The 27,226-nt window shown below is 44.2% G+C and overlaps 1 protein-coding gene and 1 long non-coding RNA gene across 9 annotated transcripts in view; one reads left to right on the top strand and one right to left on the bottom strand.

Annotated features, from left to right (window-relative positions):
- The window catches only part of TBC1D2B (TBC1 domain family member 2B), an 82,271-nt gene that overhangs the window by 12,652 nt on the left and 42,393 nt on the right, over nucleotides 1-27,226 (top strand). For 7 of the 8 annotated variants that reach the window (XR_012415232.1, XR_012415231.1, XR_012415233.1 and 4 more), the window contains exons 2-3: nucleotides 10,756-10,909; nucleotides 20,031-20,199. Coding sequence is in view for 4 of the 8 variants with exons in the window: in XM_065548260.2 (XP_065404332.1) it covers nucleotides 10,756-10,909; nucleotides 20,031-20,199 (323 nt within the window). In the remaining 4 variants the exon portion in view is untranslated. Of the gene's footprint in view, nucleotides 1-10,755; nucleotides 10,910-20,030; nucleotides 20,200-20,232; nucleotides 20,253-27,226 lie in introns of those variants that run through there. The other variant, XM_073996485.1, reaches the window with a different exon arrangement.
- LOC141407219 (uncharacterized) lies at nucleotides 14,452-16,374 on the bottom strand. The gene is made up of 2 exons (XR_012415235.1): nucleotides 16,194-16,374; nucleotides 14,452-15,880 (listed from the first exon to the last, which is right to left on the bottom strand). It is a non-coding gene; the product is annotated as an uncharacterized lncRNA (long non-coding RNA).

The following is a 27,226-nucleotide window of genomic DNA, read 5'->3' as shown; positions in this document are numbered from 1 at the left end:
TTAGAGGTGGCAGAACTCCTCAGACCACCACCTGCCAGAATGGATGAGGAATGTGGCATCTTCCCAGGGAATGGCTGCCCACCTCAACACAGACTATTCAGGGAAATTGATTATGGGTTCTAGGTATGTGCTCAGCCTTTGAAAGGAGTTAGATTAGAACTATTTTAATAAGATACAATTATTTTGTAAGACATATGGATGCTACTTTTAAGATAGCAATTTTAAAAGATACTAAAGGAGAGTTTATTATGTTCACTCGAGGAATGGAGGTTTGTGACCTTGCATTCCGTTTTCCAAGGAGCCAGGAGATCCAGTATTTTACTTCTCAGTCTCTGTTGCTGGGCTGAAACAGAAGATTTCAAAACCTTCCTGGGGAAAAAAATACATTTTTTCCCCCATTGGTGCTGGTCCAGATCCCTTGAGATTGTTTCCAGGCTCATGATTTTGAAACACTCAGGAAAAAATTTGGAACCTAAAGTTATTTATCAGGTTCGGAGTTATAGTCTGTTTTCTATTTGAATTTTGTTTTGTATTATCAGGCTGCTTACAATATTCTTGTGCTTTTTATTGCTTATGGAAGAAATTACTTTAGACATTTCTTAGAGATCCAGATATCCTTCCTTGGGTTTAAGAAACAAAAATTCCTTCATTATGAGCAGCCATTGCATTCTTTTGAGAAATGGATACTCAAAACTATCCTTGTAATTTAAATTGCTTTCTATAAGGTATGCAGACTTGACGCATTCTGTATATATATTTTCCTTCCTGTGGCTCCTTCGTGATTGTTGGTTATGTTGTTCTTTTTGGCTTATAAACGTGGTGGGACCTGATCCATTGGGAAGGAACCCAGAGTTCATAACCCTAAGTGGGTGATTGAGGTGGTGTGCATCATATAGAGCATGCTGGAGGAATGATCGTTTGGTTGTATAAGGGATGTTGGCTGGCCTTGTAGATGAGATGTTTGAGCTGGGTCTTGAGTGAGTAGGAATTTGTTAGGGAGGTGTTAGTGCAGTAGGAGCAGAGATTGTGAAGGCTTTTGTGGGCCTTTAGTGTGGGAGAAAGGTTATAGTTCTATGCAGTGTGGGGCAGTGCGGGCCAGATTTCTTGACACTTGGAAGCCATGAGAGAGTTTTAAGCATGCAACATATATGACTTCATTGGCTAGGTGTCAGAAGAGTGTTTAGAGAGGGGAGACTGAGACAGCAAGTCCAGTTAGGAAGCTGTTGCGGAGGCCCAGGGTAGATGAATCTGGAGACCCAGGGGTCCCGGGGTAGATGACTCTGACACTGTCAGGATGCATGAATCTGAGAGACTGACAAGGGAGTCCTTAGGAATAGGAGACCTGGCGATTCTATTATGTCAGGATGGAGAAGTTTCTGTCCTCTCCATATTTGCTTGTGTGTGGTCTTGTTATTGCTCACAGCAGTCTAGTTTTGAGAAGTGCTGTTAGAGCAGAATTGTGATTAAGAGTGGAAGCATGTTGGCCATTGTAGACTGATGGTCATGCCCTCTCCCAGTGACACTATGCCTAGCCCTCTAGATTTGATGTCCAGAGGACCTTCTGTACTGATGTGGGGACCAGCATCTGATATAGTTTTATTTGTCCCTGAAGCCAACCCAGAGGTTTTTATCTGAACTTTGCTATTGACTGAGGCCATCAGCATTTCAATATTTGAGAAAAACCATAGAGGAACTTGTGATTCCTGCTGAAATGCTGAGAGGATTGATTTTGTCTTGGACATGCTCTCTCATCCTTCCCCTTGATAGCAAGTAATGCAGACTCAGGTTTAAATTTTGACTGTGCCAAGTGACTGTGAGATTTTGGGTAAACATGATAATACAGATAGTTGATACACAATGAGTACTTTGTGTCAAATACTCTTCTGAGCTTAACACATGTTAAGTGGGTTATCATGGGTAAACATGATAATATAGATAGTTGATACCTAATGAGTACTTGGTGCCAAACACCCTTTTGAGCTTAACACATGTTAACTCATTGATCTTCAATACCGTGAAGAGGTTCCTATTATTATTCTTTCAATTTTACCAGCAAGGAATCTGAGGCCTAGACAATTTATGTAACTTACCTAACATAGGTAGCCAGTAGCAGAGCTGGGATTTGAACCTTGGCAGTTAGGCTCCAGGGTCCATGGGCAAGCAGATGATACTGTTTAGGGAGAGATAGTTCCGAGGGTTAAATGACAGTGTGTATAAAGCGAAAGCATAGTGTCTGGCACACAGTAATTGTTTTATGGATGGTGTCTAATATAATATGCAAATATAGATTATGGAAGAGTCTATGTAATTTTAATACAGTTTTATAAAGAAAATTGATTTTCTACCAATCGGCTAGAAAATTGGTAGAAAATCTATGGGTAGAGAATTTTCTATATATTTATGGATAGAAAAATGTTTGGAAATACCAAAGTATTAATGGTGGTTATTTCTGGTGATGCAGCTATGTTCATTTTATTTTCTTTTTTGCTTTCCTGTGTTTTCCAAATTCTCCTCAGCAGATGTAGATTGTTATTATTTGAAATAGAAGTCTAAAATACATTTTTTTTTTTTTAAACTAAAGATTAATAGGAACTTACCAGACAAACAGGATTTCCCACAGTCCAGGAAGAGTGAAGAGCCCTGCAAAGTTATGGTGGTGTGAAACTCTACGCCACACTTAGTGACTTTGAAGTTGTTTGGTCTTTTTTCAGTTCGTCTTTGTCTATTAATTTATTTGTAGTGTTTTAGACACATATTTTCTTTGTTTTGCTTTCTTTGTGGGTTTAGAAAGCCCTTTACCTTCCAAGAAAATAGAAATGTTAGGACAGCAGTTTCTTGTGCTGCTGGAGAGAATCATCAGCCCTCTTATGATCAGTGACTCCCTGCTGCCTGGAGCTGGCTTCCAGGGTTGCCCATGGGAGAAGCAGCTCCCGGGCTTACGGTTTGAAGTGTCTGTCCTTCTAGCTTTCAGTTTCCGGCTCGGTCTTGAAAGAGTGTTTTGTTTTCCTCATCTACTGCATCATGGTGCACATGGCATTCATTTTCTGTGTAGAGTCTTGTGGCTGCTGTTTATACTTCAGTTTTAGCTAAACCTTCCCATGTGAATTTCTGCTATGCCGCATTGCTTAAGTCCTATCTTCCCTTCCATACCTTTATAATTGGTGGAAATCTATACAACTGTTGTAAGAGGCAGAAAGAGATAGAAACTTAATTTTAATTATACAGGCTTTTTCTTCTACTGATCTAATGGTTTTTATTAAATTTACTTATTTGTTAAATGCATTCATTTAATGGTTTTTATTAAATTCATTAGTTTGTTAAATCTTGAATTAAATTTGAAATTATTTTCTCTGATGATAGGTTTCTTACCCAAGGCATCACTTATTTTTTTCCAGATATTTGGCCAGTTGTCCTAATGCCATTATATATATTATATATATAAATTACATATATATATTTGGAGACAGGGTCTCACTCTGTCACCTGGCCTGGAGTACAGTGGTACAGTTATGGCTCACTGCAGCTTCAACCTCCTGGGCTCAAGAAATTCTCCTACCTCAGCCTTCTGAGTAGCTGAGACTGCAGGCATGCACCACCACACCTGGCTAATTTTTGCACTTTTTGTAGAGAGGGGATTTCACCATGTTGGCCAGGCTGGTCTCGAAATCCTGGGTTCAAGTGATCTGCCTGCCTCTGCCTCCCAAAGTGCTGGGATTACAGGCGTCAGCCACTGTGCCTGGCCTGTTGTTATTATATTTTTAAGAGACAGGGTCTTGTTTTTGAGATGGAGTTTTGCTCTTGTTGCCCAGGTTGGAGTGCAGTGCCACGATCTTAGCTCCCTGCAATCTCTGCCTCTCAGGTTTAAATGATTCTCCTGCCTCAGCCTCCTGAGTAGCTGGGATTATAGGAGTGTGCCACCACACCTGCTAAATTTATATTTTTAATAGAGACGAGGTTTTACCATATTGCCCAGGCTGATCTCGAACTCCTGGGCTCAAGCAATCTGCCTACCTCTGCCTCCCAAAGTGCTGGAATTACAGGCATGAACCACTGTGCCTGGCCTATTATTATTACATTTTAAAGAGACAGTGTCTTCTGTTTTCATTTTTGAGACAGAATTTCACTCTCATTGCCCAGGCTGGAGTGCAGTGGCACGATCTTGACTCACTGCAACCTCTGCTTCCTGGGTTTAAACGATTCTTCTGCCTCGGCCTCCCGAGTAGCTGCAATTACAGGAGTGCGCCACCACACCTGGCTAATTTTGGTATTTTTAATAGAGATGAGGTTTCACCATGTTGGCCAGGCTGGTCCCGAACTCCAGACTTCAGGTGATCTGCCTGCCTCGGCCTCCCAAAATGCTGGGATTACAGGAGCGAGCCACGGTGCCTGGTTAACCAAGAGATTTGTCTTGCTCTGTTGCCCAGGCTGGGTACAGATCTTGGCTCACTGCAAACTCTGTATCCTGGGCTCAAGGGATCCTCTAACCTCAGCCTCCTGAGTAGCTGGTGCTACGAGCACATGCCACTGTGCCTGGCTAATTTTTTTTTTTTGAGAGATGTGGTTTCACCATGTTGCTCAGGCTGGTCTCAAACTCCTGAGCCCAGGCGATTCACCCACCTGGGCCTCCCGAAGGGCTAGGATTACTGGCATGAGCCACTGGGCCTGGCCTCTAGATTTCTTAATTGGATACCTAGGCATTTTATGTTGATTATAATTATGAACCTGTTTCCCACTGTTTATTGTTGGCATAAAGGAAAATGTTTGCTTGCGGTGAATATCTCAGAGGTAGGAATTAACCAGATCTCATCCAGTTCTGTATTCTTAGTGCTAACTACTGGCCTTGGCCCAAGTTAGGCTCTTAATAAACATTTGTCAAGCAAATGAACACTTTATGTACATGGCGTTGTCCCTTTTTCCTCTTTTGAACTACTTTAGCTACATTTCTAGGAATGGAATTGTGGGTCAAAGAATGTGAACATTATTATAGCTTCTAAAATGTGGTAAATTTTGATAGGCGGACATTGTTTACCAAAGGGAATAAAAGCTTAGATAAACTTGTTGTTTAGTGGAGATAATGAGGCCCGACTCCCTGTAGCTGCTGCTGGATTGCTACTCCAGCCCCTCTCCTCAAAATCATGTGCTTCCCGCTGAGAGTGGACCCTTAATATTTGTGTATTGAAATCAGTTAACTTGTAATCAAACAACTTTATTGTGGGACTTGTCTAAGCATCAAGTTGAGAGCCGGTGGGAGGCTGAGGGTAGTCTCTGGGGCCCAAGAGAAGAAACAGGTGGCCAGGGCCTGTCTCACACATGAGTGGGCTTCTGGGTTTTGTGCTGCTAGAGACCTGGGGACAGCAGCTTGTGGGAGCAGCTGGGGCATCACATGGTACTTCTCAGCCGGCTGTCAAGGACTGCATTCCCACCTCGAGCAGAACACAGATGGCTTGCTTTTATTCTCCTAGCTGGTGCCTCATGTCTTGGCACCCAAAGGCAGCAGATGGCTGCCATGTAGAATTGTGACCACCCAATCCTTGTCTGCCCCTCTTCCTGAGTAGAAGAAACCCAGGACGTTCATGCAGCCATGTAGGAGACAACTACAATGGCTTTCCAAGATGTTCGGCTTTGTCTCATATTGGGATTGGTGCCATATTTGACCTGGGATTTCAGCATTGTTGAGAGGAAGTAGCAACAATTGAACATGAGAGGATGAGTCAGATATTTGAGTGTTTATATTCAGGACACTGTGCAAGGCATCTTGGATCATATTGAGACCAGCAGGTCTGGCCTCTGCCTTTAAGGAACTTAGGTTAGTGAGGAACACGCAGGGAGTGCCCTCATCTCCATGGGAGGGTTACCTGGGCTACAAGATTCTCCAGGCTCCCCATTCAGAGAATGGAGACAAAATGTACCCCCAAATCAGGGAAACCTGCCCTGAAGAGGTGGCCTTTGCATTGGACCTTGCAGGGTGAGTAGGAAGGAGCTGAGGAGACTGGTGTGAGGGGAGACTCAGGAGCTGGCCTGGGTGAGGCATCAGACAGCACCCGCTAACACCTGGCTTCTTGCTGGGTGCTTGCGTGGAATCAGCTCCCAATTCTCTGCTGATCTGTGGAGCTCTGCCTTGTCGCTGTTTCTTCTAGCGTGAGTGGAATGCCTGTCTGACTCTCCAGAACATGGGACCACAGCATTTTAAATGGTCATTCTGAGGGGTGGGGGGCAGATGGTGATCCTTCCTGGTCCTCACTCCTCTGGCGGGCATGTCTTTGGTGAATGCTGTGTGGTCCTGGTGGTAAGCTTCTGCGCTGACTGGCTCATTGTCACCAGCTGAGCCGAGCCTCAGTGGAGGGAACTCCTGGTGATAGACCCAGCAAGGCATTGTCTGTGCAGCCAGATCACTCGAAGGTCCTACTCGCCCCACTTTGGGAGCTCTGAATAAAGGCACTAAAGCTGTTAGTCAGACCAGCAGTTGCCTGGGTTCCTAAAGAACGTTGGCCTCTCCTTGGACATTAATGGACCATGGGATGGTTGGAGATATGGAGGTGCCTGTTTAAAGAGAGCAGTTATCTTGAGTCATAAAGTGCTGTAGAAGAGCAATGGTGTTGGCTGCCCCACACCCCCATGGGGACCCCATGCCCTTGGCTTACATTGTAATCCTGAGGTGCTGTTTCCTGCCAAGCCAGATCTCCCACCAACCTTGGCTCTCAAAATGGAATATATTTGCCATTGTGGTATAGACCAGCTCTGTTGAGTAAAGATAAGATATGAGCCACATACATACTTTTAAATTTTCAAGTAGCCACATTAAACCGGTAAAATTAATTTTAATACTGTTGTATTTAATTCAGTGCATCCAAAAGATTTTATCATGTGGTGCTGGTCTCCTCTCATGTGCTCAGTAGTCACGTCTGGCTAGTGGCTATTGTGTTGGACAGGGCAGATCTGAACCAATTTATTGGGACTGGGGCGATAAAGAGGCTGGTTTGTGATTATACATTTAATTAGGCCTGAGCTGAATCTCCATTTAGTCCTTCGCTGAAAGATATCAGATGGAAAACCCAGAGGCTTTTTGGATTTCTGCTGATTTTGCTGTATTGTACTTTTAGTGGTGCTCAGTCTTAGAGCCTGTGTGTGTTTCTGTCTTTGGGTTTCAGCTGTCTTCAGAAAAGGCCCTTTGGGGCTTTTCTGTCAAAGCACGTGCCCCAGAGACATTTCAGACAGCCTGGCCCCCAGCCTTTTACTAGCTAATTGGGGATTGAAGTAAAAAGTCTTCTAGTGATCTCTAGATTTTTTTTTTTTTTGAGACAGAGTCTCACTGTCGCCCAGGTTGGAGTTCAGTGGCACCGTGTCAGCTCACTGCAGCCTCCATCTCCTGGGTTCAAGCAGTTCTCCTACCTCAGCTTCCCAAGTATTACAAGTGCCCACCACCACGCCTGGCTAATTTAAAAAAATATTTTTAGTAGAGACGGGGTTTTCACCATGTTGGCTAGGCTGATCTCGAACTCCCGACCTCAGGTTATCTGCCTGCCTCGGCCTCCCAAAGTGCTGGGATTACAGGTGTGAGCAACCACACCTGCCTGTCTAGATTTTTTTTTTTTTTTTTTAAAGGAAACAAACCCAGTTAATCAGTGTCTAGATTAACTGCCTTCCTGACCAGATTTTGCCCAGCTTATTGACCGAATTTCTACAATATGATAAAATAGCAGTCGTTGAAAGCATGTGATCTCAAAGTTTTGCCCCAGGAATTTAGTGAGAGATGACTCAGAGGTTACTAATTGTTTCCCAGTTAGATTTAATACTCAGAGATTTAAAGGGAAAAGGATTTCTTGTAAAAAGCAGATTTTTCATGGTGCCTGCATTGTCAGAGGCAGCTGGAGAGGTTGGTTCAGATCTGTCCTAGTGAGTGTGTGCCAGCTTCTCTGAGCAGCCTGTGGCTCCTGAGCATAAATAGAAACACAGCTGCGTGTGCAGGCTGAACAAGAGGAAGTAGAGCAAGTGTCTGGACGCCTCCCTGGCTGGAGCAGAAGGCTCCCAGGGTGCTTAGCTCATCCATGGCATGGGGATGGAGGGGCCAGGTAGTTAGGGAGCTGGTGGGTGGACCAGACACACACATTCCCCCCACCCAAACACACAATTGCCTCTAAGGGTTGGGGTTTTGGCAGACCGGGCTCACAGTATTGACTCCCTGTATGATCTAGACAAGTCACTTCCCTTTCTGGGCCTCTATCCCCTCATCTGCAAAAAAAAGGGGAGGACCGGGTGGGCTTTGGGCTCTGAATTTGGCTATGGTTGTGTGTCTCAGTTCCTGACTTGCCTGGTGACTCTCCTCTCCCCTCCTGTGGAAATGTTTGTGTGCTCTTTGCTCCGCCCCAGGGCCAGGCTGAGCTCCTGTGTCTACCCTGCAACCAGCCTGCCGCCCAAACTCCAGGCTGTAATTCATGGATCTCTTAAGTGGGCTCATGGCCTCTGGCCTGAGCTAATCTCCTTCTATGCAAACTGCACCTGCCTTTCCCTCACCACCATTTTCACCAGCAGTACCTTTGTCTAATAATCTGATATGTGTCCTTCCCCAGTGCTCTGCTAAGTTCCCCATTCCATCTCTTTAGGAAGGCACACAAGTCCCTTCAGGGCCAGGTCCTTGCCACTCACTGACCTCACCTCACTCCTGCTCTTTGACCTTTTCACTTTTGTAGACACTCCTCTCTCTTCCTGAAATCTATTTTCCTCTGGCCACTGCCTGCTTCCTATTTAAGACCAAGCTCTCCTGTATCATTTTCTGATTATTCATTCATTCACTATTCCTACATATATGTATTCGGTAAATACTGACCTACTATGTGCCTGGCACTGAGCTAGATGCTAGAGAAATGGAGACAACTTGGAGTTTGTTTCTTGGAGAAGATAAACATTAAACCAATACTTTGAAGCTTTTAAACCTGCATGTGGCAGGTGTCCTGAACTTTGAGTACCTTGTCCTTTGCTGCACCTCCCTCCTTGGCTATTTGTCCTTCCCCAGTGCTCTCCAGTCACGCCAGCCCTGCCTCACCTGCTCTGCTTTCTGTCATAGCACTTAATGCAGCATGGAAATTACTGGGTGTTTTTTCCTGTCTTTCTCACTAGGCCAAGCCCCAGGTCTGGGTACCTGATAGGTGCTTGGCAAATGTTGGTTAAATGAATAGATGAAATGGCAACTTGGCTGATAGTTGGAAGAACTTTCTGTAAAATACCCAAATATCCTATAATGAAGGCTTTTCTTTATCTGAGGCCAGGTATGCAATTATCACTAAAAAGACCCAGGTTGTAGCCACAGCACCCAGAGGTTATCCTTTGTATCCTTTGCTTGTAAGTAGTAGTAGTTTGGTTTAGGCCTGTCTCTTGCTGTCATGCCTGCAGAGCCATTTTCTTCACTGCCTCTGATCTTGGGAACCACTGTGTCTGATGTCTGCACATGTCACTGGATGCCAGTGTTGATGAAGTTCCCATAATTGTGTCATGGCAGCCTTCCTTCTTCTTGGGACTCCTTTGCAGGGGGCAGCCTGGAGACCTTAACCCATACCTGCAGTCTAGTTTGTTTATAGTTAGGTTCATTGTTCTGGGTCCTCTCCCCCATCTTGGTTGATTTTTTTAAATAATATTCACTCTTTGTGTATATAATTCTATGATTTTGGACAAATGCGTAGAATCATGACTTTACCACCAGAACCATGATACAGAACAGTTCTGTTACCCAGAAATTCTTGTGCTGCCCCTTTGTAGTCAGCTACTCCCCTCCCTGCCAAGCCCTGGCAACCACCGATTTGTTTTCTATTCTGACAATTTTGCCTTTTCAGGGTGTTACATAAATGGCATCATATAGTATATAGCCGTTTGGGTCAGGCTTCTTTCACTTAGCAATATGCATTTAATATTTATCCATGTTGTAGGAATCAATAGTGTGCTCCTTTTTATTGCTAAATAGTATTTTATTGTATGGATGTGTACCACAGTTTTTTTTTTTAATCCTTTCATCAGATGAAGTTCTCATTTTTTTGGCAATTATGAATAAAACCTCTATACATACTTACATACAGGTTTTTGTGTGAATATGTTTTCATTCTTCTTGGGTGGATATGTAGGGATGGGCTTGCCAGGTCACTTGGTAAGTGTATGTTTAACTTTATAAGGAATTGCCAAACTGTTTTCTAAAGTAGCTGTACCAAGTTGCATTCTACCAGCAGCTTATGAAAGTTCTAGCTGCCCTTCACCCTTGTCAGTACTTGACATTGTCAACTTTTTGAAATATTAGCCATTCTGATAGGAGTGCCAGCTAGTTTTTAATCTGCAGTTTTCTTTGTATACTCTCAGATGCTGATGGAGTTTAAATATCATTATTTGATGTTATTTGGCAAGGCCGTCATTCATACCTATATAAGATTTTATTTCTGAAGATGGAATTTATAGTTGCTCAGAGCAAAAGAGCAGCAGTATTATCACACCTTCCTAAACAGTTTTGAGGAAAATGTTATGCTGCATTATTCTTTAATTTTAGAATTTAAAAAGACTTCTTATTAATTGTGTTCAATTCTTCATGTCACAATTGCTGTTTGCTTGACCAACTCATCATGAGCAAAAGCTACTAATCTTGTAGCTGAAGTTTCCTTGATCTGTTCATCTTAACTCTCATATGGCAAGCTGAACAGTCTGTACTCATGAGACATAATATTTTTTAAGCTCTTCATATTATTGGTGGCCATAACATGTTTTTCCCCTCCCTCTTTCTAGGCTCCCAATCGTCAACTCATGACTTACTGGTTACAGGAGCTTCAGCAGAAGAGATGGGAATACTGTAACAGTCTCGACATGGTCAAGTGGGACAGCAGGACCTCTCCAACTCCCGGGGATTTTCCTAAGGGTCTTGTAGCCAGAGATAACACCGGTAAGGCAGAAATAAAGGGGAGCTGGGTCAGTTATTTGTGTGAGCCATTCGATACCACACATGAACTTAGCAGTGAATGAAAATGATTTTAGAAAGAAATAATAGTGATGCTACCTTATGAGTGGACAGCATTCCACAGTTACCCAGCGCCTCTATGTACGAAGCTTATGCAAACCCAGTGATGGCCTTGGAATCAGGCAAGGCCAGTGCCAAGCATATGGAAGAGATGATACGACTAAGGTCAGCATGTAGTAAGTTGTGGTGCTGTAAGTCTAGTTCTGACTGCAGGGCCAGCCTTTCTACCACACCTAATGATGGAGCACTTCATGCCTAAATAGTCATGCTTGGGCAGACTTGCCAAGGTTAACAGGTGTTTGTATACGCTAGGAAGGTATTCTCAAAACATTCCACTTAAAATTCTCTAGTGTTTCTTAGGAAGACTTTAACCTTCAAACATTGATTTAATTCTGTCCTGGATTCATGGCATTTCTATAACTCAGGGTAATCCCTGGCCATTTGCAACATGGAGATAACCTCTAGAAAGAACAGGACAACAATTATTTGCTGCCCATCCTACCCCCCCTGCAAAGACTGTGGAGATGGGACTATTTTTGGCCCCCGCTCTCCATACAGGGCAAAGAACACATCCAGAAAAACAAACAAACAAACAAACAAAAAAGCCTCCTAAGCTCAGAAGTAAGGTCTAAAAAGCCCAGGCCATTGTACTAGTATTTTTGGAAGACACATGGAGCATACATTAAAAGAAGTAGACAACAGTAAGGACTAGTTCTAACAGTTTCATAAAGAGATGTTGTCTGCACTTAATAAAACCCGTGGGACCCTTTGCTCAGCAGAACACAGGGCTGCATCCGAGTTGCCTGTCCCACCAAGGATGGTGTTGGCACATGTGTGGCTGATTTACTCCAGAAACAAATGCGTTCTTAGACAAATTTTTCATCTCCAAATTTGCCAGTCTTGTTTTTACTTGTCCCAGTATTTTTCAGTAGGTTAATCCCTCTTATCAGTGAGAAATTACTATATATGCTTTGTACTTGTTGATATATTTTCTGTGAGAGTTTTCGAGTCACTTTCACGACTGTCTTAGTACTTTGTCTATTCCAAGTTCTGAGGTCATGCCTTTATTTTCAGCTTTTTGCCCCCTTATGTTTAGTTCAGGGTCAAGTCACTGGTAACTGAGTTCTTTTGAAAGCCACTCTTCTAGTGCTTTTCATCAAAAGGAGCTCCTAACTGAGTGTCTGAGTCACTTGGAACATTTGGAAATCCTGTGGGAACAGGCGGTGTTCATGAGCATAGCCACTGCCTTTGGCACAGGAGGTACTTGATTTGCCTCAGTTCCTTTGTTCTGAGGACACCAAGTGCTTCTTTCTAGCAAAGACTCAGGGATATTCAACCAAAAGGAGGACAAAGAAGTAATGCTTATCCCTATAGTCTCTTTATAACAGCTGTCCTTCCTCCTTCTAAGCCAAAATGCTGTGATTGGAGAGCCAGAGAAAACATCTGAAGCCCATATTTGTTTCTCCTCCTTTGATTTGGGGACTCCAGGTATCGAATTTAGCATTTGAGTAAATGCCATCTGACATTTACTCATTCATTCAGCAAAGTTGGCACTCAAGATGAGCTTTGCCCCTCTCCTCACAGAATTTCTAGTCAAGCAGGGTGGTTGTGCAGAGAAAAAATGAGAGAAATGTGAGGGAAGGGTGCATGCTGGTACCATGGGCTGTAAGTGGGCTGTGCATAGCTTCTGGCAGTTAGGGCCTCTCTGAGGAAGTGCATCTAAGCCAAGGCCTGAAGGATGGCTAGGAATTAGCTAGGTAGAGAAGCGGGGAGGCAGATGACAGGGCTGGACTGCGGTGCCTTCCCAGAGCTGCAGTCAGGATGGCTACCGGCTGGAAGCAGTTGTGGGGTGCGAGTTGAACCTGGGGGCACACCCGGGACCCAGAGCCAGAGCTGGGGGAGAGCCTAGACTGCTGGCCTTGGGATTTTGGACTTTATCCTAAGAGCAGTGGAGTGCCTTTGAAGATTTTTATAGATAGAAATGACTGTAACTTTAGACTTCTATTAATTTTTAGATAGCTTCTAAGAACAAGGAATGAAACTTTGGGCCCCAGAGCAGTATGTGAGACTATAATAGCTCAGGAAGTCAAAAAATCTAAAGCAGGAAGTCAAGAAGAAAAGCTTATATTTTAGCCCCTTTTGTTTCATCATCAGAGATCAAATCCGGTTCAAAGATAAATTGTGTTGTGTTATATGGCAGTGCTCTGTGAAGTTTCTAAAGCCATGCTTCTAGTTATCTGCTCAGCTTAGCCTACTCTAGCAAGAATTAAAGAAGAGTGTTTTTATAACTGATTTGCATTAAAAATAAAATTTTTCCTAGTATTGTCTCATGGTCACCCAGTTGTTTGGAACATTTTGGTTTGTAGTCTAATGGGCTTCACCCATCAGGACCCTCCTAGCACCTAAAGTTAATATGGGGAAAAATATAGGGGATTAACATTTTCCACTGATAGCTAATTATATATCTTAGAAGGCAGCTCTACCTGGTGGAAGAAGCCCTGTGGGCCTGTGAGTCTTGGGGATATTTACTAGTTGTCAGACTCTAAGTAAGTCACTTATCTTGTAGTACAGGGGTAGGAAACTGTGGCTCTGGGAATTGAAGTTTGTTCACCCTCCGTTGTAGTTGTTATAAGGATCAAATGGGAAGCTGCATTGTTAAGTGTAAAGAGCCATATGTATGTGTATATACACATATATATTGTATAGATATGTATGAGATGATATCATTTTGAAAGGGTTAGCATTATGTTCAGCTGTAATTAGTAGGAAACCTTCCTAATAAGGACTTACACATAGGGAGTAATTTGTCTCACATGATAAGCAGTTTATGGCTGGCATAGCTACTCACTAGTGCCGCTGAGGGGCCCAAGCTGTCTCGGACTCTGTTTTCCATTGCTAGAGTGTATTAGCTTTCCTGCTCATGCTAGCTGCCCCTGGGGGTGGCACTTACATCAAAAAGGAGAATGCTTTCCCAGAAACCTGTGGCTTATGCATCGTTAGCTGGAACTGTCACATGGCCATTCCTAGCTGGAAGGACTCTGGGAAGCCAAGTATTTTAGCTGAGCATATGGCCACGATCAAAACCAAGGTTTATAAGTAAGGAAAAGCTGGATTGAATATTCATTAAGGAGCCAGCACTGTCATATAGTTGCTTACATTAACTTTTTTTCTAGAATCTGTGTTGAGTAAGAGACTTTCCTGTGTGTGATTGGAACTTGCAGCTTTATTATTAGTCAATATCTGTTCTGTGTGCCTTCTATTTTGTAGCCTGTCCTCTGAAGGCATGCCATGCCTCAAATACCATTCCACATTGTCTTCTGTGTTTGGATAGAGAAAGACCTAGTTTCAACACAAAAGAATAATTTGCATAAAGATACAATCAGGGGTCCACAAACCTTTATAGCTGTTGAGAATGAGGTAACTAGAACCCAAAGGAGGTGCCCATAAATGACTAATAGCCTCATTACAGGATGTATGTCTAGCACATTCTGTTTACTTCATTCCCCACATAAACTAATAAGAAAACAAGCCAGGGTAACAAGATCCTGCTTTTTAAAAAAAACTTCTTGAAAGTTCATGAGTACTAAAGCATTCATGGTCATAGCAGTCTCAAATGCCCAAGTGCCTGTTTGAATATGGATGGTATTTCTTGCAGAACATTGTATTGTGAAGACAGTTTGAAGGATGACCACACATTTCCTCCCCTGAAGCAGCTGCATCGGGTAGTTGAACTGTTACACTCTTAACAGCTTGTGTGCAAGGGGATGGCGTGGGAGGAGTAGCTGTAACTTTCAGTCCTCAGGCAGCTTGAGCAGTGCTCTCGGTGCGGGGTGCAGGGTGTAGAGGGCTGCCAGAAGGAAAGCCATTAGGTGGAATGCAGGCCCCGCGTTGGCAGTGCCACAGGAATTACACATCAACCTTTAATGTCATGATTCCATACAGAGATCAAGGAAGCTGTGCTTTCGTGTGATCCTTGTAAAATGCAAAATGCCATCCGTTCTTGTGAAGTATCGGTAGTTACCAGCATTGTATCTGAGAGACAGCATGGAGAGAGCTTATGGGACCTTGAGTACATCATGATTTCCCCATCTGTGAAGCAAGATGGTCTCTGAACCAGGTTCCTTCTGGTTTGAAGGTTCTGTGAAAGTCAGGTTGTGAAAGAATGTGACTGTGGGAGGGAGGATGTCAGGGAGATGCCGAGTGGGGTTTGATTGCAGTTCTGTCTGGGAGGAACCTGCTGGATAGGGTCGAAAAGGAGACTATCTGGAACAAGCTTGGAGTTTGGTGTCAGCAGGGACATCCTCAGCCTAGATTTGGTGGGACTTAATGCAGGTGAATACAGGGGTTGATGTGGCTGTGAATGGGGGCAGGGGCGGTGGCTGAGTCAGGTTGCAGGAGAACAGGGAGGAATGGGAAAGGAAAAGAGGGAAACCCCCACCCCAATTCAGGGAATCTGTCAGAGGCAAGGTGGCAGGAGAGAGGAAAGTCAGGAAGGATGATGAGTATAAATCCATTCAAGAACTGCAGGAGCCTTTGCTGCCTTCTGCCCGATTGTTTAAACCCACAGAAGGCCTTTTCTCCCATGCCATGTTAGCAAGTTCCTGTCGCTTACGGATTAATTTGGTCATTTAACCAATATTTATTCAGTCACTCCTCTATGCTAGGTGTTGGATATGCAGCTGTTAGCAAATCAGATAGAGGTTCACTTCTCACAGAGTTGTGTCCTTGATGGGGGTAGGGGACAGGCAGATGAATAATTAGCCAGACATATGGACTGGCCTATGCTGGGGCCTGTCAGGACCCGGTGGTTTGCCGCCTCTTTTTTTTGGTGCTTAGATGCATGCTGTGTTCTCACTTGGAAGATATTTCTGTTCCTCTTGACTGGTCCTTCACAATCTGTATTAAAACTCACATTGGTAAATAAAAAAAAAATTTTCAGATTAAGCCCACCCTGTCTTCCTCCACCTCCCAATGTTGACACCCACACTTTCGTTTGCTGTGTCCTTAATGAAAAGTTCTGCTTTTCATTAAGATGCATATGGGCACAACCCTTTCCCAATGTTCTTTTCTCCTTTCTTGGATGCAGCTACAGGCCTGGGTTGAGTTTTATGAGAATTCTCCCACTGTACGCAGTTCTGTGCTCTGTAGAAGTTGCTGGCGGAGCACCTAGGCCTGACTGACACAGCAGGAGAGGAGAGGGAATACTCACTGAGGCAGTCCAGATGTAGGCAGGAGCCGCTCCTGTGCAGGGAGTCCCATTAGGAGGAGACTTTGAGCATCATGTGGTAGAATGCAGCAAATGGGAACGGCTGTTGGAGACCAGGGAGGCTGGAGACCAGGGAGGAGAAGCCAGCAGCTCCAGGGAGGCTGAGACTGCCCGGGGTCACACTGGATTTAGAGGCGGTGCTAGAATCAGAACCTAGGAAATGGGAACAATGCAGTCGGAAACTCCCTCAGAGTTTTCATTTAGGCATTTGAAAATGTTTAAAAAGGACAGAGGTCTAAACACCAAAAACCATCAGGCACAGACTTTCTTTCCCCACTGAAGCTGTAAGACAAAAGACATGTTCATGAACACCAGTCCAGCCTCTTAAAATCTTCAAGGAAATGTTGCCATGTCCTAGTTTGTGTTTTCCCTTAACGTCCTCCTTGAGGCGGTTCCCTGCATGCTAATGCTAGGACATGTATTGAGGAGAAGCCAGCAGCTCTGCTTTCATTAAGTACATCTCACATGGTCTCTTAAAAACCAAAAACCAGACAAAAATAACAGTTACAGCAAAAATGTATTAAGCTGGAAAAGAGCTTCTTTTTCAAGTCAGATAATTACTTTTAGAAATTGTCCTCCAACATGTTCCTCCCTGGTCTCTGGTCCCTTTTCTCCACCCCTCCCTGGGGCCTCTGAGTTCCTCAGGAAGTATTTCCAGTATGGGCTGTGGGTTGCTGCAAGGCCTGGGGTTTTCTTGGTAATAGGCACTTTGCCACATGAGCATTTGACAGTCCAGTCCCGCAGAGGCCGTTCATCACCTTGCTACTAACCCACACAGGAAGAAGAGGCCAGACTCAGCCTGTAGTAGAAATCCGTACAGTTTGTTGTGTTTATTTCCTGATTTGGCTTAGAATTGTGATGATGGTTGTAAGACCAGCCCTTGAAGTAAAGGAGTTTGTGCTGCGCCCGTACTCCATGTACCTGTAAACTGACACACGCGCTCACCAACATTGAGCACCCCCCGCCCCCCACTCCAGGTACTGTGCCCTCCTCTGGTAGGTACACTCATCTCTACCTGCCTTGCGATGTTTGTATACTGCAGGGGCAGGTGTCCGGGTTCTGGCCCTGGCTCTGGACACTAGTGTCCTGATGGAGAAAGTAGGTAAGGAGACTGGACTGGATTAGTGGGGTTTGAACTTTTTTTTTCTTTTGTTTGCTGGAACCTCTTTTCCAAATGAAATCTTAAAGGGAACCCCAGTATATAAAAGGTGAAGAGAGGAACTGCTGAGGATGAAACTGAGCATGGGGCCCCCATCCTCTTCTCCCTCTAGAAGTCCCCCAGGCATCTCCTGGAACCCTAAGACTCAGAGGAAGGGTCTGGATCCCAAGGACTCAATGTTTATTTATTCTGTGGTGACTTGGAGCTTGACATGTTACTGTGTTACTTATGTCTGTCTCCTGGACGTGTTCTCCTTTATGGGGAAAGCTCTGTCTCATCGGTTGTTGTGCCCTCGGTGCCTAGTGCTTAATACATGATAGTAAAACCAAGAACTGGCAATCTGTGGTTATTTGTAACTTCTTGCCTCTTGACTCAAGAGGCTGCAGTGAGCCGTGATCACACCACTGCACTCCAGGCCTCAGTGACAGAGTGAGAGCCAGTCTCAAAAAAAAAAAAAAAAAAAAAAAGTGTATACTCTGTTACCAAGCCTGTAATTCTTCTGTTCCCAGCACACCGTCTTGCTTTTCCTAGTCAGAACCCTACTGTAAGCCATGCATTGACTCTTCTGGCCAGAGCCAAATTACCCTAGTAGATACACAGCAGTTGTTTACTCAAGCCACGCCCAAGATACTTTCCCAGTGTGGTTTTGAAGCCCTTCCCACACTGACTGGTCAAGTCAGAACCTGCCTACACAGTGCAGGCTCATCATGCGACATTCAGTACATTGCTCTCCAAGCCGGAGCAGCCCAGGAATGCCTGCTGTCTGTTTCCTGTACCAGTGCTCAGTGACCTTTACCAGAGACCTGTTCTTGCTGGCTCTGGTTGTGTGCTCCTCTGATTAGAAACACATTTTTCTTGGCTGGGTACAGTGGCTTACGCCTGTAATCCCAGCACTTTGGAACGCCAAGGTGGAAGAATTGCTTGAACCCAGGCATTCAAGACTAGCCTGGGCAACATGGCAGACCCTGTCTCTACAAGAAAACAAAACAAAACAAACAAAAAACCCCAAAAATGAGCTGGGCATGGTGCGTGCCTGTAGTCCCAGCTACTTGGGAGGCTGAGGCAAGAGGATCTCATGAGCCTGGGAGGTTGAGGCTGCAGTGAATCGTGTTCACTGAGATCCTATCTCAAAAGAAAGAGAAAAGAATTTTTCTTGAATATCAGTGGTCAGCAGTCAATTCTGATTTCACAGAAAGAGATGGTTGATTTTGTTGATACAGAGATACTTTAAAAAGAAGTGTAGATCAAATTGATTATTTTAAAGTAATATTGAATTCTGTTTACAAGCATGTCCTATTCTCAGAGAGATTATGCCATTTGGCATGGGAGAATTCTACCACTGAAACACCAGTGCAGATTATGTCATTTGGAAGAATACAAAGTATTTGTAGTTAGAAATGTTTTTATCAGCACAGTGGCTCATGTCTATATCCCAGCACTTTGGGAGGCGGAGGCGGGTAGATCACCTGAGCTCAGGAGTTCGCGACCAGCCTGGCCAACATGATGAAACCTCGTCTCTGCTGAAAATACAAAAATTAGCCGGGCGTGGTGCCGGGTGCCTGTAATCCCAGCTACTTGGGAGGCTGAGGCAGGAGAATCACTTGAACTTGTGAGGAGGAGGTTGCAGTGAGCCAAGACTGCGCCATTGGATTCCATCCTGGGCAATAAGAGCGAAACACTCCATCCTGGGCAACAAGAGCCAAACTCTGTCTTGGGAGAAGAAAAAAAAAAAAAAGAAAAGTTTTTATCAAAAAAAAATTTTTTAAGTAACTTTTTATTATGGGAAATTTTAAACATATACAAAGAATAACATAATATTACCTCCAGGTTTATTAGGTAGTTGCAGCAATAATTACCCCTCTTGTTTCATTGATATCCTGCTTTGTTATTTTGAAGCAAATAAAATGTTACCTGAAGCAAATATTACTATGTATTTGTTAAGTAACAAAATACTGCTATTTACCATCATATTTACCATATGATGGTAAATCCTGACCATCATATGATTTCCACCTTAACTATTTCAAAAGTTTACATTTTAAAGATGTGAAGTTTCATCATGCCTTAGCATCAGTGTGTTTGCTTGTGAATTTACTGAACTGCTATTCTGTGATGTGCAAACTTTATTTTTTCAGTATCATTCTTTACAAGTATTAGCAAATACATTTATATTTGTATTTCTCCCACTTTCTTAGAGAAAAGATACCCTTGTATAATCTGACCTGCACTTTGCTTTTCTTATATAACAGTTTATCCTGGAAATTGTTTCTTATCAGTACAGGTGATTGGACTTTGATGACGGGTTTATGGTGAGGGTTATTGATCTGCAGTACTGGAGGAAAATTCTAGCCTTTGGTTTCTCTGGGCCAACACTGTTAATACTTGGTGGTTTGAGGTATGTCACAACCTTCCTTTGAGAAACATGGAGCTATTTAGATGAAAATGGTTTCAGAACACCAGAGTTACCCACAGATTATGTTTTTTATATAGTATACATTAAAAATATACTATTACATAGTTTAGATTTTTATATAGTATATCAAGTCAGTGTTTTATGTGGAATATCAAGTTTTATGTGGAAGCTTTGAGTAACTGACATTTGTTTACCTTTTTCTTTTCAGATTTAATTTACCCACACCCAAATGCTTCTGCAGAAAAAGCCAGAAATGTTCTAGCTGTGGAGACTGTGCCTGGAGAGCTGGTGGGAGAACAAGCTGCAAATCAGCCCGCCCCAGGGCATCCAAATTCCATTAATTTTTACTCTTTGAAACAGTGGGGCAATGAGCTCAAGTGAGTCTTTGGAAAGCAGCATATGACATTGAAAATGGATTGTTTCTGATAATGTATGTTATAATTTTATAAATGAGGTTATAAAACTATCTTACACTTACAAAGGCCTTTGTTGTTTACATCATACTTTCCCATAGATCGTTGTGGTTTTAGCTTGTATTACATGCTTATTCTGTGTCTGACACTATGCCAAACATTTTCACACTTACGGTTTAATTTAATTGCTCAACTCTGTGAAGCAGGTCATATGGCTGACATTTTACAGAGACTGAAACTGGCTGAAGGAGAGTATGTGTCCGAGGTCACAATTCTTCCAGGCTGCAGAGCTGGGGCTTCTTGTGCCTAGGGCCTAGTCCCCTCTCCAAGACACTGGGTTGGCCAGGTCCTGTGCTCTGGATTTCCATTCCCTGTTTGTGCATGGTCAAGTGAGAGTGGAGGTGGATTGGTTTTTGTTTGTTTGGTTGGTTTTTATGAGATGAGGTCTTGCTGTGTTGGCCAGGCTGGTTTCAAGTCCGGGGCTCAAGTGATCCTCCTGCCTCAGCCTCTTGAGTAGTTGGGACTACAGGCAGGTGCCACTATGGTCGACTTGTTTTTTAAATAAGAACTTCATTGAGATACAAGTCCCACACGGTACAATTCACCCATTTAAAATGTACAATTCAATGATTTTTGGTATATTCACAGAGTTGTGCTACCATCACCACAATCAATTTTTAAATGTTTTCATCGATCCAAAAAGAAACTCATTACATTAGCAATTCCTTCTCATTTCCCCCAACCCCTTCTCCTCTGTCAACCCTCAACTGTAGGCAACTCCTAATCAACTTTCTATCTGTATGAATTTTTTTTTTTGGTGGGATTTTTGTTTTGTTTTGTTTTGTTTTGAGACAAGGTCTTGCTCTGTTACCTAGGCTGGCGTGCAGTTGCATGATCATGGCTCACTGCAGCCTTGAACTCCTGAGCTCAAGCATTCCTCCTACCTCAGCTTCCAGAGTAGCTGGGACTACAGGTGTACACCACCATGCCCGGCTAATATTTTAATTTTTTTTTTTTTTGTAGGGACAGGGGTCTCTCTATCTTGCACAGGCTGGTCTCAACTTCTGGGCTCAAGCAATCCTACCTTGGCTTTCCAAAGTGCTGGGATTACATGAGCCACTGCCCCTGGCTTATGAGTTTGTTTATTGTGGACATTTCATATAAATGGCACTGTATATACCTTTGTGTCTGGCTTCTTTTGCTTAGCATAATATTTTCAAGATTCATCCATGTTGTAGCAAGTATCAGTGCTTCATTTCCTTTTATGGTCAAATAATATTCCCATATATGAATGTGCCATATTTTGTTTATCCATTAGCTGGGTGTGATGGTGCATGCCTGTGGTCCCAACTGCTTGGAGGCTGCACAGGTGGGAAGATCGCTTGAGTCCAGGAGGTCGAGACTGCAGTGAGCTGAGTTCGCATCACTGCACTCCAGTCTGGGTGACAGGGTGAAACCCCGTCTCAAAAAAAATAAAAAATAGAAAAAGAGAAAGATTGTAGAGGCAGTGCGTTGGGGGAGACTTGGAAGTTTCTTGCTGTCCCATAGAGCCCAGGCCAGCGGTCACTGTGCAGTTGGCCGTTCTCTTGCTGTCCCGTAGAGCCCAGGCCAGCAGTCACTGTGCAGTTGGCCGTTCTCTTGCTGTCCCATAGAGCCCAGGCCAGCGGTCACCGTGCAGTTGGCCATTCTCTTGCTGTCCCGTAGAGCCCAGGCCAGCGGTCACAGTGCAGTTGGCCGTTCTCTCTTGCTGTCCCGTAGAGCCCGGGCCAGCGGTCACCGTGCAGTTGGCCGTTCTCTTGCTGTCCCGTAGAGCCAGGGCCAGCGGTCACCGTGCAGTTGGCCGTTCTCTTGCTGTCCCATAGAGCCAGGGCCAGCGGTCACTGTGCAGTTGGCCGTTCTCTTGCTGTCCTGTAGAGCCAGGGCCAGCGGTCACTGTGCAGTTGGCCGTTCTCTCTTGCTGTCCCGTAGAGCCCGGGCCAGCGGTCACCGTGCAGTTGGCCAGCTGAGCTCCATAATGGGTCCCACTGGTTTTTCAGGGTGGGGCTGGGGTGTTCTTAGAAGCTACCATCCAAGGACACACTGTTTTAAAAAGTGGCCTCTTTGCTATAACTGCTTTCTTTTTTGTATGTTCATGGTTGAATTCAGTATGATAAAGTTATTCTCTGTGTGTTTTTAGTTTTTAAGCCATAAATTGAAGCTGAGTAGGATATATAGGATATATACAGGTTATATTGGAGCTCAATGTCAGGGATACTCAGACCTCAGAAGACCAGCACTTGTGAGGGTGGTCACTGTAGTGGGCGCTGCCTTCCTTCCTCATCCTGGCTCATGGCTGCAGTCCCACCTTCTTGGTCCTGCTCTGCTCCCATCCATCTGCTTTCTGCTGTTTTCTGTCTTCAGACAGCTCTGATCATGTCATCTCCCTACATCAGAAGCATTGCTGATAGACCTCAGCCTGTAAGTGCAGCTTCAGACTCTTTGGTCTGATATTTGAGGTTCTCAATGATACGACTTTAGTCTCTTCCTTGGGCAGCTGCTTCCCAGTATTAGCACTTCGTGAGCCTCTGTTCTGCCCATTCTGTGCCTTCCTCTTCATCCCAGGACTTCTGCTCACCATGTGCCTGTCTGCCCTGTGCCATCTAATTAAGTCCCAGTCATCTCCCAGCATCCAGGGGATGGGGAGGGATCAGCCGGGAGACACAGTGGGGCTGCCTTCCCTGGGTACCTGCAACTAGAGAACCACTGGTTTCCTCTGTTTCAAAGTATCGGGCTTCTCAGTAAAGAAAGGGATCTGTGCTCCTAAAAGTGTCACAAAACCTCTGAGAGCTTCCCTTCATTCCACATGTTAAAAGATTGAGGCTTAGAGAGGTAAAGTAACTTGCTCAAGATCACATAGCAAGTGTGTGGCAGAGCTGAAACACACACCCAGGTCTCCTGATTGGGGACCCAGTGCTCCTTCCCCCTTTCATCATAAGATTACATTTGGGGGACTATTGGTTTGCCAGAGGTGTGGTGTGTCATCTGCCCTCAAAGTGAGATAATGGAATGAGGTGGAAACAGACCTGTAATGCTGGGTGCTTTCCATGTCCTTGAGCATAGGAACATGGATGATGATTGAGTGCCTCCTGCCTGGAAAGTGAATGCGTGTCACTTCTGCCTGTCACAGCTGACAGATCACATTCAGGGTGAAACATGACTAGGAGTTATCTTCTATCAGCTCTGCCTTTGCCGTGTAACACAGTGATTAAGAACCAGGCTGTGTGAGTTCAACTCCCAGCTATGCCACGTAGTAGCTGGATAACTTGGGCAAATTACTTAATATTCTATGCCTCCATTTCTCACTTGTAATATGAAGATAATAATCATACATCATGAGATTGATAGCATGATGATGAGTTCATATGTGTACACTGCTTAAAACAGTGCCTGGCACTTAGGAAGTACTAGTCAAGGGTTAGTTGTTGCTGTTGCTGGTGGAGGCACAGCTCATGACAAAGCCTTTCTTCACAGAGGTTTTTGGGACCACTTTCTGTAGACAATAATGCTTATTGACTGGTATATGAATCTTAAGTGTTCATGGTTTTTTGTTTTTCTTTTGTTTGTTTTTGCTTATGGCATGCTTTATGAAGTTTTAAATAAAATGCCTTAAGTGCATAGACAGACTTTAATGACCCTAAAATAGATTCCTGTATTATAAATGAATGGCTCAAAAATTGTATTTTTTAATGCACTCAAAATGCTGTCAACATTATAGTCAAGGCTTAAAAGATAAATGAAGGTTTATTTATTATTTTATTCTATTTATCAGTATAGTTGAAACTCTCTTAACTAGCTCCCCTGATGAACTGACATTTTAAGTTTCCTCAGTAGAGCCATGGTCCTCACTGACTGCATGAGACCAAATGGGCCACTTCAGGGCACCTGTGTCCCTGCTGCCCCCAGCTGAGCTACAGACCTACCAATAATCAGCTGGGTTTGTTCCTCACTGGTTAATGCCCGTTGTACTTATTATTGTAATTATGTAATTTAATGGGATATTTATTAAACCGATGAAATATAAAAAGGAATTGTTGTTTCTAGGAAAAATAAGTTGAATGCTTAGGGAAACTTTGATAAAGGAGAGTCACTAAAAAAATTGCCATGAGAATGTGGGTGACATGATTGTGAAAAATCAGAAAAAAAACTTGAAAGCCTGTAAGATTTTATGCTTAGATTGTTTCACAACTGTTAGGCCTTGTTCCACTTTTTAATAAGAAACAAAACAAAACTGGAAAAATTAGCTGATGTCTTAATGGATGTGATTTGCCCAAGAAAGATAACAGAGAACTGCAGTTAGTATCCCCAGATTGATTTCTGCCTCCCTCCCTCTTTTCTGTTCTGTTCTGTTCTTTTTTCTTTTCTTTTCTCTTTTCTTTTTTTCTCTTTCTTTTTTTCTCTCTCTCTTCCTTCCTTTTCTTTCTTTTTCTTTCTTTTCTTTTCTTTCTCTTTCTCTCTTTTTCTTTCTCTCTCTCTCACTTTCTCTCTTTCTCCCCTTCCTTCCCTCCTTTCCTTTCTTTTCCTTTCTCCTTTCTCCTTTTTCTCCTTTTTCTTTTACTCCTTTCTCCTCTCTCCCCTCTCCCCTCTCCCCTCTCCTCTCCTTTCCTTTCCCTTTTCTTTTCTTTTTTCATTTTTTGAAACAGGGTCTCTACTTTGTCACCCAGGCTGGAGTGTAGTGGCACGATCTTGGCTTACTGAACTCTTGAACTTCTGGGCTCAAGTGATCCTCACACCTCAGCCCCCGCAAGTAGCTAGAACTTCAGGCGTGTGTCACCACGCCCAGTATCCCCAGATTCCAAGAAGAGGCGTTGGCTGGCGTGTATCAGTAGACTGGCAGATGAGTGCACATTTACATACACCTTTACAGGTGCTTGTGTGTGTTTTAAGTTCCTTTTATATGGATTCCTGCTTTAACCACATTTTTCATTTAACTTATCAATAGTCCAAATCACACCAGGTGAAGGCACTAGGTCTCTGCTGAAATTCTGGCCAGTCCATGTGTGTATGTGCATGCTCAGGGGTAGGAATGCACAAGCACGTGTGAGAAAGCACATGCCTGAGCACACGTGTGAGCGTGCATCGGGAGCCTGTGTAGTGGTTGAGCATGTATTTTCAGTGTATGTAGGAGGTGTGCTTAGGCTGCAGCAGCGCTCACAGCAGTCAGCAAAGTTCTGTGGCTTTGCGGCCTGGACTGTGTGCCCATCTTTGGGTGCTAGGCAGGGCCTGATGTGGACCTCTGGCTCCTGGGGTCCAGCTCTAGTTCTGTTCAAGAGTGGGGTCACATTGTAGATATTTCTGTCAGCCCAGGTTTTGGAATCCCAGTCCTGCTACTTATTGGGTGTGTGATGTTGAGCTAGTGACTTAACTTCTCTGAGCTTTATTTTCTCCATTAGTAAATTGCGTGCACACACGTGTGTGTGTGCGTGTGTGTGTGTGAGAAGTAGTAAGCCTCTCCTCTACTGGATGGGTGGGAGTGTTAAGGTTATAAATAAGAACTGCTTAGCACAGTGTCATTGTAAGTGCTCAATAAATGGTGGCTACACAACCCAGGCCTGCTGGCATTGCTGCCACTGTCGTTAACCTGACTCTTTTGAACCAGTGGGTGAAGTGAGTCTCCACTTCCTTCAGTCAGGTGCCTTTCTTAGTGCAGGTGTGAGGGCCGAGCTGGCCGGGAAGGTGTGCTCATCCTTCCAGGCCTGCCTCCCGTAGGCCTTCTGCGGGCTCTGTAGTTGGCCCTGCTCTGATCCTTTGTTTTTGCTTCTCTCTTGGCTCCCTCAGGCCTGGTAGAAAGAGTTATTTGTGAGCATGGCGGGAGTTCCCAAGAATATATTATGGTTTTAGTGTCTAGGACTGTAAAGTCGTGACAGTGACTCCTCTCTTCAGCCCCAATTCTCAGCAGAGGGCCCAGCGCAGCCCAAAGCAGGCACCCAGATGTTTGGTGAATTAGGGGAAGTTGTTCCTGTCCCGGAGCTGTAATGTGGTACTTGTGATTTTCCTCACTGGAAGGCACAGCTATGTCTACCAAGAAAGACAAGGCATGTAGTCACCATGCTGCTGCCTCACACAGACATTTTTAAAGCCAGGCCTTCTGGAGAAGGAAACAGGAAGGAAGGCGACTTGCTCTTGGGCCCGTGGAGTTTTAGCAGTTGTGGGAAGTTGGCTGGGGTGTGTGTGTTTCTGCAGTGGCGCAGTGGCACCTGGTCTTCTCTGATAACTCCCAGGAGCATGAAATTGTGCTTAGCAGTTGTGTCCCAGCAGTCCTCTTTGTCTTGATCCATTCACACGCTCCCGGGGGAGTGAGCCTGTGAGTCCTCTGCCACAGGGGCTGTAGGGTGCAGTTCAAGGCTGAACCCAGCATGTCACAGCCTACCTGGGTGCATCAGGAAGAAGTGCTTATTCTTTGCAGTGTGGGTTGTGGGAGAGGCTGGTGATGGTTTTGCTGTGAAGATGAGTTTTGGCTTAAAGGGCTTGAGAGATGGAGAGGGACTGTCCAAAGGGAAATGCAAGTGCAAGGACACCCATGCAGAGGCAAGGAAGTCAGAACAGGGTGTGTCTCACAAGTGGCATGGGTTCTGGTGCCAGGTGGGTAGGGTGCTAAGGGGGTGAGGACAGAAGAAGGGCTGAGGAGGCCAGGGACTCCGAGGGTGAAGGAGTAGGGGTGTCCACCCTTTGGGCAGTAGGGAACCTGTGGAACTATACTTGTCTGTACATTCTACAGTAAGAATATTGTTTCTTAGATGTTTGGTTTATTTGAGGCTGTGCATGTTTATTAGGTGTTTGCTCTGATGTCTTAGAATTGGAAGGGTGATGTACTCATCTGTCCAGGTAAATGTCTAGAGTATTTTGGAAAGGGTCTTTCTGATGACACCTTTCCAGGTCCTCAGGACAAAAAGACATCATATCAGAAGTAAATATGTTCTGACTTTGGACATTAATGCTCCAAACTTGAATGTCA

Source organism: Macaca fascicularis, chromosome 7 (genome assembly GCF_037993035.2).
Source record: "Macaca fascicularis isolate 582-1 chromosome 7, T2T-MFA8v1.1".
NCBI classification, from domain to species: domain Eukaryota; kingdom Metazoa; phylum Chordata; class Mammalia; order Primates; family Cercopithecidae; genus Macaca; species Macaca fascicularis.
This window is presented reverse-complemented; position numbering and strand designations above follow the sequence as displayed.